Below are 12,140 nucleotides of genomic sequence, written 5' to 3' on the forward strand. Positions count from 1 at the left end.
CTCGTTCCTGCTCGTTCCATTCCTCTCGAAGCTTCGTGTTACTTCGGCAAGGAAATAACGATGCCTTCTCCATCGCGCCTCTGTGGCTGGAGGGGCATCGCGGCGCATAAAATGTGCTCGGCGTGTTCCCACGCATGCAGGTTTGTGAAGACACCAGCGCCCCTGCAGTACTAGCGGCGGCTTCACGCTCGGCAAAGAGGAAGGAGGCAGGCCGGGAGCGTGGTGGCTCGAACGGCCCGTGGAGCAAAGTGCGAGCGAATAACAGGTAGGGTTGCAGATGAACGGCATAGCCTGAAGGCGCAAAGTACGTAATAGTAAACGTCGAACTGAAACGCCAGAGTTTTAGCTAGCGAGGCTTCCTGCCCAGTGGTGACAGGGCCAAGCTCCCCCAGTACATGCCCTGTTGTAGGCAGTGGCACCGCAACACAGCAGTCTTCAGCAACGTAGGAAACTCCGCCATAGGGTTGCGGATAAGTTTAGTGACCAGAAGGAGTATGGAAAGACTTTGTTTATGAGAACTGAACGAAATGTGGTCTGCATTACGCATGTCATTTCATAGTGTAAACCAAACTTTAAACTTTATTTTATTTTACAAATGTGCATACAGTCTTTAGGATGAGCCACAGGCCAAAAGCTAAAGAAAATAGCTTGAAAATGCCTGTGGCTCATTTAAGAGCCATTACAAAATAATAAAATAAACACATGCATACAACGGTGGCAGATCGGAAACGAGCACACTGTAGAAAGAATTTATAATATTTACGATTGAACTGATGGGTACACAGAGATGTAGTTTGAAACTAGAAAAAAACAATTAAAACTGAACAAATGCATTTGAAAGTTATACACTGCTGGGTTGATTACAAAGGGGAAAAGGACACCGATACATACACAAACTACAATGTATGAAAAAGAAGTTATGGAATATTTTTTACAAAGTACACTTTTAAATCATGTGGTCGGAGGTTATACATGCTCAGCTGATTAGATTCGTAGCTGCTTAGAACATTAGGTATAAGGAAGTTAAGTGCTTCTTTACCATAGTTAGTTCTAGCTCGTGGAAGTGTCCATTTTGCAGTTGATCGGGTTTGAACATACTTTTCTATGGGCTTTAACAATGCGATATTAAGCAAAAAATTACATATTGATGGTGAAGAAAATTTGAGATAGTATAATAGGCGGTACTCAAGAAAAACATTGACACGAATTACTTCATACTTAGTAAACAATTCAGCCGTATGGGCAGTAAAACTGGCACCTGCGATAATCCTGATAGCTTTCTTTTGGAGAATTAGAACAATGTAACAACGCTTTATTGTTGCTTTATAGTTAGCAGGTAATACAGGCATTCTAGAAAATTTTTAAAAGAAAGTCGGCTACTTTATGGAAATCCTATTCGAGAAAATTAGTCACACACGGCAAAAAGACGTCCACCTCCGCAATGGAAGATAGCCCTCTCAGTAAGGACGCTTCCACATGGTAACCTTGCAAGTATAACGAACGAAAAATTTCTTTAAGCTGATGTGGCCATTTTTCGGGATTTTTAAATTCCAGAACATTTCAACTAAAAAAAAAACTCAGCAGTCTAAAGTACGAATTTCCCCTCAGGGTAGTAAAAAGGAGCGACAAGCTTCGAGGAAAAGATTGAGCGTCAAGTTTTATTTCTCCTTGTAAGGTTATGGTCTTCAAAAGTACGTCTTGAAACGGATATTCTCTTGAAGGCGAATTTTCGGCCGCCAAATATCAAGAGCTAAAAAAATGTTTTTGTGTTTTTTTTTTACAAACAGAAAAGTCTTCACACATTTTCTGAACAAAAATAATCACGTTCCATAAAATCGTATGTTTCGCTGTGCGCTGATCGAAAGTTGCAGTTTTGTACAATCGCAACAGCAACATTTTCCACATCTTGTGAGTTGGATTTTTTTTTTTCAGGAAAACTATAGGATTTCTTGCAAAACATAGGTCCACTTCAACACACGGGCTTATTTTCAGGTCAGCTATTGCTCGGGACGTGTCATTACTGTCCTCCATCACGCTGGCATTCGCGCACAACGCAAACATCGGAGAAAAAATGAGCCCGCGCAGAGTGAAGCTTGTATCGTATATTGTCGGCCAGGAGCGATGAATTCGACGGCGCTTGGCGGCCCCAGCGTGAATAATGACTGCCTCGGGAGCTGGCGAGCTCGTGAACCTAGCAGTCTAGCAAAGGTAGCGGCTATTTGCGAGTCTGGAGAGAGAGAAAAACTTTATCATGGCAAGTGTGTTTAGACCCCCCTTGGGTCCCTGGACCACCGCACGGTCCCACTCTACGTCGTAACGTTCATGCGGTGTTTGTCCATGACGTCGGCACCCCGAAGCACCGCAGCAAGCTGCGATGGCGGGTCCGGAGACGAGAGCACGACCTCCCAGTCCTCCCAACTTGATAACGCGGGCTGTCCCTGCGGGGGAGGATCAGCAGGGCAGCCGAAAAGGATGTGGGAGAGTGTGGCGGGAGGGTCGCCGCACAGGGTGCATGCAGGGGAGGTGCCACAGTAGAGAGATAGCAGCTGAGGGGATGAGAGAGAGCGGCTCTGGAGGCGTCTCCAGAGGATCTGTGGGGAATGGGTAAGGGAGGGGTGTGGAGGAGGGTAAGTCCGACGGTCCAAGCGGGGCATTTGCGTGAGCTCTGCAAAGGTGTGCAGTCTGGAGGTGGCATGGAAGTCCAAGTCAGTTGGTGCAAGTGCCTTCTCCTCTACAGTGTGATCTCTCTTGCAAACTGCTGCGAGTCTAATGCGATGGACGGTAAGTGGTTAAAATACGTTAAAGCGAGAGTTACAGAGACTTTATTTGGTCATGTCAGAAAGGCCTGCTTTGGTACAGGGCGGTGTTTACTTGTTCAGGACTCCAGTGCTGCGGCGTGTGTCTACTAGTCTTAACCGGACTAGTTCAGACCGGTTCTGAAGAGCAGAGACCGCTCACCTCCTTCTACTCAGGCGTTAGATCTGCCTGCCCTGAACGTGGAATGAGGAGAATTTGAGCGCAGTGTTATCGCGCCATTTGAAAAGGTGCTGTGGGCGGTTATTGAGCGCTACTATCTTGCCAAATGTACTTACATTAACGTGGAAAATTGGGCGTGTTGGTACATGTCTTGAACAAATAAATAGCAGCGCAAGGAGACGGCGACTACACTGACACAGCGATGCACGAAACGATGGCCCACGGATAGGACGGGGCGCACACAGAGAAAGAGCCCTTTGTACTAGAAATGAACTTGACTAACGTGGAAAATTGGGCGTGTTGGTACATGTCTTGAACAAATAAATAGCAGCGCAAGGAGACGAGGACTAGACTGACACAGCGATGCACGAAACGATGGCACACGGATCGGACGGGGCGCACACAGAGAAAGAGCCCTTTGTACTGGAAATGAACTTGACTAACGTGGAAAATTGGGCGTGTTGGTACATGTCTTGAACAAATAAATAGCAGCGCAAAGAGACGAGGACTAGACTGACACAGCGATGCACGAAACGATGGCACACGGATCGGACGGGGCGCACACAGAGAAAGAGCCCTTTGTACTGGAAATGAACTTGACTAACGTGGAAAATTGGGCGTGTTGGTACATGACTTGAACAAATAAATAGCAGCGCAAGGAGACGAGGACTAGACTGACACAGCGATGCACGAAACGATGACACACGGATCGGACGGGGCGCACACAGAGAAAGAGCCCTTTGTACTAGAAATGAACTTGACTAACGTGGAAAATTGGGCGTGTTGGTACATGAAACTGAGAAAAAACAGTCACACAAGACGACGGACAAGAAGAGAGTACACAGAGAGCATCACTCCTCCCTGGGGTCCGGTGGCGGTGCTAACTTGCCTCGCCATTGCAATGAATGTGGCTGTTATCCTTTGTTTAGCAATGCCACCATTCTTGGTAGAGGCAAGGGAAAACAGGAGCGGGAAATACTGGAGGCATATCATATCGGTTTGTTAGGCTCTGATTGTATAAGCACAACTTCGGTGCGCCTACTTGAAAAAGAATTTGCTTTTTTAGGTCGTCCACGATAGTTTAGATTTCTTGTCCTTGTCTCTTTTGCGCAGTGATTAGTGATGATGCTGTTGCGCATGCTCTGCAGGCCTTGCTCGGACCATGTTTTTTCCAATAAACTTCAGTTGTTAGTCCAGTCGTTGTGGTGTGTACTCTCTTCTTGTCCGTCGTCTTGTGTGACTGGTTTTTTCTCAGTTTACAATGTACCAACTGGCCCGCATTTCAACCCTTCTGTTTGGTACATGACTTGAACAAATAAATAGCAGCGCAAGGAGACGAGGACTAGACTGACACAGCGATGCACGAAACGATGGCACACGGATCGGACGGGGCGCACACAGAGAAAGAGCCCTTTGTACTGGAAATGAACTTGACTAACGTGGAAAATTGGGCGTGTTGGTACATGTCTTGAACAAATAAATAGCAGCGCAAGGAGACGAGGACTAGACTGACACAGCGATGCACGAAACGATGGCACACGGATCGGACGGGGCGCACACAGAGAAAGAGCCCTTTGTACTAGAAATGAACTTGACTAACGTGGAAAATTGGGCGTGTTGGTACATGACTTGAACAAATAAATAGCAGCGCAAGGAAACGAGGACTAGACTGACACAGCGATGCACGAAACGATGGCACACGGATCGGACGGGGCGCACACAGAGAAAGAGCCCTTTGTACTAGAAATGAACTTGACTAACGTGGAAAATTGGGCGTGTTGGTACATGACTTGAACAAATAAATAGCAGCGCAAGGAAACGAGGACTAGACTGACACAGCGATGCACGAAACGATGGCACACGGATCGGACGGGGCGCACACAGAGAAAGAGCCCTTTGTACTAGAAATGAACTTGACTAACGTGGAAAATTGGGCGTGTTGGTACATGACTTGAACAAATAAATAGCAGCGCAAGGAAACGAGGACTAGACTGACACAGCGATGCACGAAACGATGGCACACGGATCGGACGGGGCGCACACAGAGAAAGAGCCCTTTGTACTAGAAATGAACTTGACTAACGTGGAAAATTGGGCGTGTTGGTACATGACTTGAACAAATAAATAGCAGCGCAAGGAGACGAGGACTAGACTGACACAGCGATGCACGAAACGATGGCACACGGATCGGACGGGGCGCACACAGAGAAAGAGGCCTTTGTACTAGAAATGAACTTGACTAACGTGGAAAATTGGGCGTGTTGGTACATGTCTTGAACAAATAAATAGCAGCGCAAGGAAACGAGGACTAGACTGACACAGCGATGCACGAAACGATGGCACACGGATCGGACGGGGCGCACACAGAGAAAGAGCCCTTTGTACTAGAAATGAACTTGACTAACGTGGAAAATTGGGCGTGTTGGTACATGACTTGAACAAATAAATAGCAGCGCAAGGAGACGAGGACTAGACTGACACAGCGATGCACGAAACGATGGCACACGGATCGGACGGGGCGCACACAGAGAAAGAGCCCTTTGTACTAGAAATGAACTTGACTAACATGGAAAATTGGGCGTGTTGGTACATGACTTGAACAAATAAATAGCAGCGCAAGGAGACGAGGACTAGACTGACACAGCGATGCACGAAACGATGGCACACGGATCGGACGGGGCGCACACAGAGAAAGAGCCCTTTGTACTAGAAATGAACTTGACTAACGTGGAAAATTGGGCGTGTTGGTACATGACTTGAACAAATAAATAGCAGCGCAAGGAGACGAGGACTAGACTGACACAGCGATGCACGAAACGATGGCACACGGATCGGACGGGGCGCACACAGAGAAAGAGCCCTTTGTACTAAAAATGAACTTGACTAACGTGGAAAATTGGGCGTGTTGGTACATGTCTTGAACAAATAAATAGCAGCGCAAGGAAACGAGGACTAGACTGACACAGCGATGCACGAAACGATGGCACACGGATCGGACGGGGCGCACACAGAGAAAGAGCCCTTTGTACTAGAAATGAACTTGACTAACGTGGAAAATTGGGCGTGTTGGTACATGACTTGAACAAATAAATAGCAGCGCAAGGAGACGAAGACTAGACTGACACAGCGATGCACGAAACGATGGCACACGGATCGGACGGGGCGCACACAGAGAAAGAGCCCTTTGTACTAGAAATGAACTTGACTAACGTGGAAAATTGGGCGTGTTGGTACATGTCTTGAACAAATAAATAGCAGCGCAAGGAGACGAGGACTAGACTGACACAGCGATGCACGAAACGATGGCACACGGATCGGACGGGGCGCACACAGAGAAAGAGCCCTTTGTACTAGAAATGAACTTGACTAACGTGGAAAATTGGGCGTGTTGGTACATGACTTGAACAAATAAATAGCAGCGCAAGGAGACGAGGACTAGACTGACACAGCGATGCACGAAACGATGGCACACGGATCGGACGGGGCGCACACAGAGAAAGAGCCCTTTGTACTAGAAATGAACTTGACTAACGTGGAAAATTGGGCGTGTTGGTACATGACTTGAACAAATAAATAGCAGCGCAAGGAGACGAGGACTAAACTGACACAGCGATGCACGAAACGATGGCACACGGATCGGACGGGGCGCACACAGAGAAAGAGCCCTTTGTACTAGAAATGAACTTGACTAACGTGGAAAATTGGGCGTGTTGGTACATGACTTGAACGAATAAATAGCAGCGCAAGGAGACGAGGACTAGACTGACACAGCGATGCACGAAACGATGGCACACGGATCGGACGGGGCGCACACAGAGAAAGAGCCCTTTGTACTAGAAATGAACGTGACTAACGTGGAAAATTGGGCGTGTTGGTACATGTCTTGAACAAATAAATAGCAGCGCAAGGAAACGAGGACTAGACTGACACAGCGATGCACGAAACGATGGCACACGGATCGGACGGGGCGCACACAGAGAAAGAGCCCTTTGTACTTGAAATGAACTTGACTAACGTGGAAAATTGGGCGTGTTGGTACATGACTTGAACAAATAAATAGCAGCGCAAGGAGACGAGGACTAGACTGACACAGCGATGCACGAAACGATGGCACACGGATCGGACGGGGCGCACACAGAGAAAGAGCCCTTTGTACTAGAAATGAACTTGACTAACGTGGAAAATTGGGCGTGTTGGTACATGACTTGAACAAATAAATAGCAGCGCAAGTGGACGAGGACTAGACTGACACAGCGATGCACGAAACGATGGCACACGGATCGGACGGGGCGCACACAGAGAAAGAGCCCTTTGTACTAGAAATGAACTTGACTAACGTGGAAAATTGGGCGTGTTGGTACATGACTTGAACAAATAAATAGCAGCGCAAGGAGACGAGGACTAGACTGACACAGCGATGCACGAAACGATGGCACACGGATCGGACGGGGCGCACACAGAGAAAGAGCCCTTTGTACTAGAAATGAACTTGACTAACGTGAAAAATTGGGCGTGTTGGTACATGACTTGAACAAATAAATAGCAGCGCAAGGAGACGAGGACTAGACTGACACAGCGATGCACGAAACGATGGCACACGGATCGGACGGGGCGCACACAGAGAAAGAGCCCTTTGTACTAGAAATGAACTTGACTAACGTGGAAAATTGGGTGTGTTGGTACATGTCTTGAACAAATAAATAGCAGCGCAAGGAAACGAGGACTAGACTGACACAGCGATGCACGAAACGATGGCACACGGATCGGACGGGGCGCACACAGAGAAAGAGCCCTTTGTACTAGAAATGAACTTGACTAACGTGGAAAATTGGGCGTGTTGGTACATGACTTGAACAAATAAATAGCAGCGCAAGGAGACGAGGACTAAACTGACACAGCGATGCACGAAACGATGGCACACGGATCGGACGGGGCGCACACAGAGAAAGAGCCCTTTGTACTAGAAATGAACTTGACTAACGTGAAAAATTGGGCGTGTTGGTACATGACTTGAACAAATAAATAGCAGCGCAAGGAGACGAGGACTAGACTGACACAGCGATGCACGAAACGATGGCACACGGATCGGACGGGGCGCACACAGAGAAAGAGCCCTTTGTACTAGAAATGAACTTGACTAACGTGGAAAATTGGGCGTGTTGGTACATGACTTGAACAAATAAATAGCAGCGCAAGGAGACGAGGACTAGACTGACACAGCGATGCACGAAACGATGGCACACGGATCGGACGGGGCGCACACAGAGAAAGAGCCCTTTGTACTAGAAATGAACTTGACTAACGTGGAAAATTGGGCGTGTTGGTACATGTCTTGAACAAATAAATAGCAGCGCAAGGAAACGAGGACTAGACTGACACAGCGATGGACGAAACGATGGCACACGGATCGGACGGGGCGCACACAGAGAAAGAGCCCTTTGTACTAGAAATGAACTTGACTAACGTGGAAAATTGGGCGTGTTGGTACATGACTTGAACAAATAAATAGCAGCGCAAGGAGACGAGGACTAGACTGACACAGCTATGCACGAAACGATGGCACACGGATCGGACGGGGCGCACACAGAGAAAGAGCCCTTTGTACTAGAAATGAACTTGACTAACGTGGAAAATTGGGCGTGTTGGTACATGTCTTGAACAAATAAATAGCAGCGCAAGGAAACGAGGACTAGACTGACACAGCGATGCACGAAACGATGGCACACGGATCGGACGGGGCGCACACAGAGAAAGAGCCCTTTGTACTAGAAATGAACTTGACTAACGTGGAAAATTGGGCGTGTTGGTACATGACTTGAACAAATAAATAGCAGCGCAAGGAGACGAGGACTAGACTGACACAGCGATGCACGAAACGATGGCACACGGATCGGACGGGGCGCACACAGAGAAAGAGCCCTTTGTACTAGAAATGAACTTGACTAACGTGGAAAATTGGGCGTGTTGGTACATGTCTTGAACAAATAAATAGCAGCGCAAGGAAACGAGGACTAGACTGACACAGCGATGCACGAAACGATGGCACACGGATCGGACGGGGCGCACACAGAGAAAGAGCCCTTTGCACTAGAAATGAACTTGACTAACGTGGAAAATTGGGCGTGTTGGTACATGTCTTGAACAAATAAATAGCAGCGCAAGGAGACGAGGCCTAGACTGACACAGCGATGCACGAAACGATGGCACACGGATCGGACGGGGCGCACACAGAGAAAGAGCCCTTTGCACTAGAAATGAACTTGACTAACGTGGAAAATTTGGCGTGTTGGTACATGTCTTGAACAAATAAATAGCAGCGCAAGGAGATGAGGACCAGACTGACACAGCGATGCACGAAACGATGGCACACGGATCGGACGGGGCGCACAGAGAGAAAGAGCCCTTTGCACTAGAAATGAACTTGACTAACGTGGAAAATTTGGCGTGTTGGTACATGTCTTGAACAAATAAATAGCAGCGCAAGGAGATGAGGACTAGACTGACACAGCGATGCACGAAACGATGGCACACGGATCGGACGGGGCGCACACAGAGAAAGAGCCCTTTGCACTAGAAATGAACTTGACTAACGTGGAAAATTGGGCGTGTTGGTACATGTCTTGAACAAATAAATAGCAGCGCAAGGAAACGAGGACTAGACTGACACAGCGATGCACGAAACGATGGCACACGGATCGGACGGAGCGCACACAGAGAAAGAGCCCTTTGTACTAGAAATGAACTTGACTAACGTGGAAAATTGGGCGTGTTGGTACATGACTTGAACAAATAAATAGCAGCGCAAGGAGACGAGGACTAAACTGACACAGCGATGCACGAAACGATGGCACACGGATCGGACGGGGCGCACACAGAGAAAGAGCCCTTTGTACTAGAAATGAACTTGACTAACGTGGAAAATTGGGCGTGTTGGTACATGACTTGAACAAATAAATAGCAGCGCAAGGAGACGAGAACTAGACTGACACAGCGATGCACGAAACGATGGCACACGGATCGGACGGGGCGCACACAGAGAAAGAGCCCTTTGTACTAGAAATGAACTTGACTAACGTGGAAAATTGGGCGTGTTGGTACATGACTTGAACAAATAAATAGCAGCGCAAGGAGACGAGGACTAGACTGACACAGCGATGCACGAAACGATGGCACACGGATCGGACGGGGCGCACACAGAGAAAGAGCCCTTTGTACTAGATATGAACTTGACTAACGTGGAAAATTGGGCGTGTTGGTACATGACTTGAACAAATAAATAGCAGCGCAAGGAGACGAGGACTAAACTGACACAGCGATGCACGAAACGATGGCACACGGATCGGACGGGGCGCACACAGAGAAAGAGCCCTTTGTACTAGAAATGAACTTGACTAACGTGGAAAATTGGGCGTGTTGGTACATGACTTGAACAAATAAATAGCAGCGCAAGGAGACGAGGACTAGACTGACACAGCGATGCACGAAACGATGGCACACGGATCGGACGGGGCGCACACAGAGAAAGAGCCCTTTGTACTAGAAATGAACTTGACTAACGTGGAAAATTGGGCGTGTTGGTACATGTCTTGAACAAATAAATAGCAGCGCAAGGAAACGAGGACTAGACTGACACAGCGATGCACGAAACGATGGCACGCGGATCGGACGGGGCGCACACAGAGAAAGAGCCCTTTGTACTAGAAATGAACTTGACTAACGTGGAAAATTGGGCGTGTTGGTACATGACTTGAACAAATAAATAGCAGCGCAAGGAGACGAGGACTAGACTGACACAGCGATGCACGAAACGATGGCACACGGATCGGACGGGGCGCACACAGAGAAAGAGCCCTTTGTACTAGAAATGAACTTGACTAACGTGGAAAATTGGGCGTGTTGGTACATGTCTTGAACAAATAAATAGCAGCGCAAGGAAACGAGGACTAGACTGACACAGCGATGCACGAAACGATGGCACACGGATCGGACGGGGCGCACACAGAGAAAGAGCCCTTTGTACTAGAAATGAACTTGACTAACGTGGAAAATTGGGCGTGTTGGTACATGACTTGAACAAATAAATAGCAGCGCAAGGAGACGAGGACTAGACTGACACAGCGATGCACGAAACGATGGCACACGGATCGGACGGGGCGCACACAGAGAAAGAGCCCTTTGTACTAGAAATGAACTTGACTAACGTGGAAAATTGGGCGTGTTGGTACATGACTTGAACAAATAAATAGCAGCGCAAGGAGACGAGGACTAGACTGACACAGCGATGCACGAAACGATGGCACACGGATCGGACGGGGCGCACACAGAGAAAGAGCCCTTTGTACTAGAAATGAACTTGACTAACGTGGAAAATTGGGCGTGTTGGTACATGACTTGAACAAATAAATAGCAGCGCAAGGAGACGAGGACTAGACTGACACAGCGATGCACGAAACGATGGCACACGGATCGGACGGGGCGCACACAGAGAAAGAGCCCTTTGTACTAGAAATGAACTTGACTAACGTGGAAAATTGGGCGTGTTGGTACATGACTTGAACAAATAAATAGCGGCGCAAGGAGACGAGGACTAGACTGACACAGCGATGCACGAAACGATGGCACACGGATCGGACGGGGCGCACACAGAGAAAGAGCCCTTTGTACTAGAAATGAACTTGACTAACGTGGAAAATTGGGCGTGTTGGTACATGTCTTGAACAAATAAATAGCAGCGCAAGGAAACGAGGACTAGACTGACACAGCGATGCACGAAACGATGGCACACGGATCGGACGGGGCCCACACAGAGAAAGAGCCCTTTGTACTAGAAATGAACTTGACTAACGTGGAAAATTGGGCGTGTTGGTACATGTCTTGAACAAATAAATAGCAGCGCAAGGAGACGAGGCCTAGACTGACACAGCGATGCACGAAACGATGGCACACGGATCGGACGGGGCGCACACAGAGAAAGAGCCCTTTGCACTAGAAATGAACTTGACTAACGTGGAAAATTTGGCGTGTTGGTACATGTCTTGAACAAATAAATAGCAGCGCAAGGAGACGAGGCCTAGACTGACACAGCGATGCACGAAACGATGGCACACGGATCGGACGGGGCGCACACAGAGAAAGAGCCCTTTGCACTAGAAATGAACTTGACT

General features: G+C 48.0%; 1 protein-coding gene across 1 annotated transcript in view; it reads left to right on the top strand.

Annotated features, from left to right (window-relative positions):
* Positions 1 to 2,683: 2,683 nt before the first annotated feature.
* Positions 2,684 to 12,140, top strand: part of LOC149362205 (uncharacterized) — a 36,813-nt gene continuing 27,356 nt past the window's right edge. The window contains exon 1 of the mRNA XM_089569660.1: positions 2,684 to 2,781. Within this exon, the coding sequence (XP_089425786.1) occupies positions 2,694 to 2,781 (88 nt within the window). The 5' untranslated portion in view covers positions 2,684 to 2,693. The remainder of the gene's footprint in view (positions 2,782 to 12,140) is intronic.

Source organism: Amblyomma mixtum, chromosome 2 (assembly GCF_055824585.1).
Source record: "Amblyomma mixtum isolate Tamu chromosome 2, ASM5582458v1, whole genome shotgun sequence".
NCBI lineage: Eukaryota > Metazoa > Arthropoda > Arachnida > Ixodida > Ixodidae > Amblyomma > Amblyomma mixtum.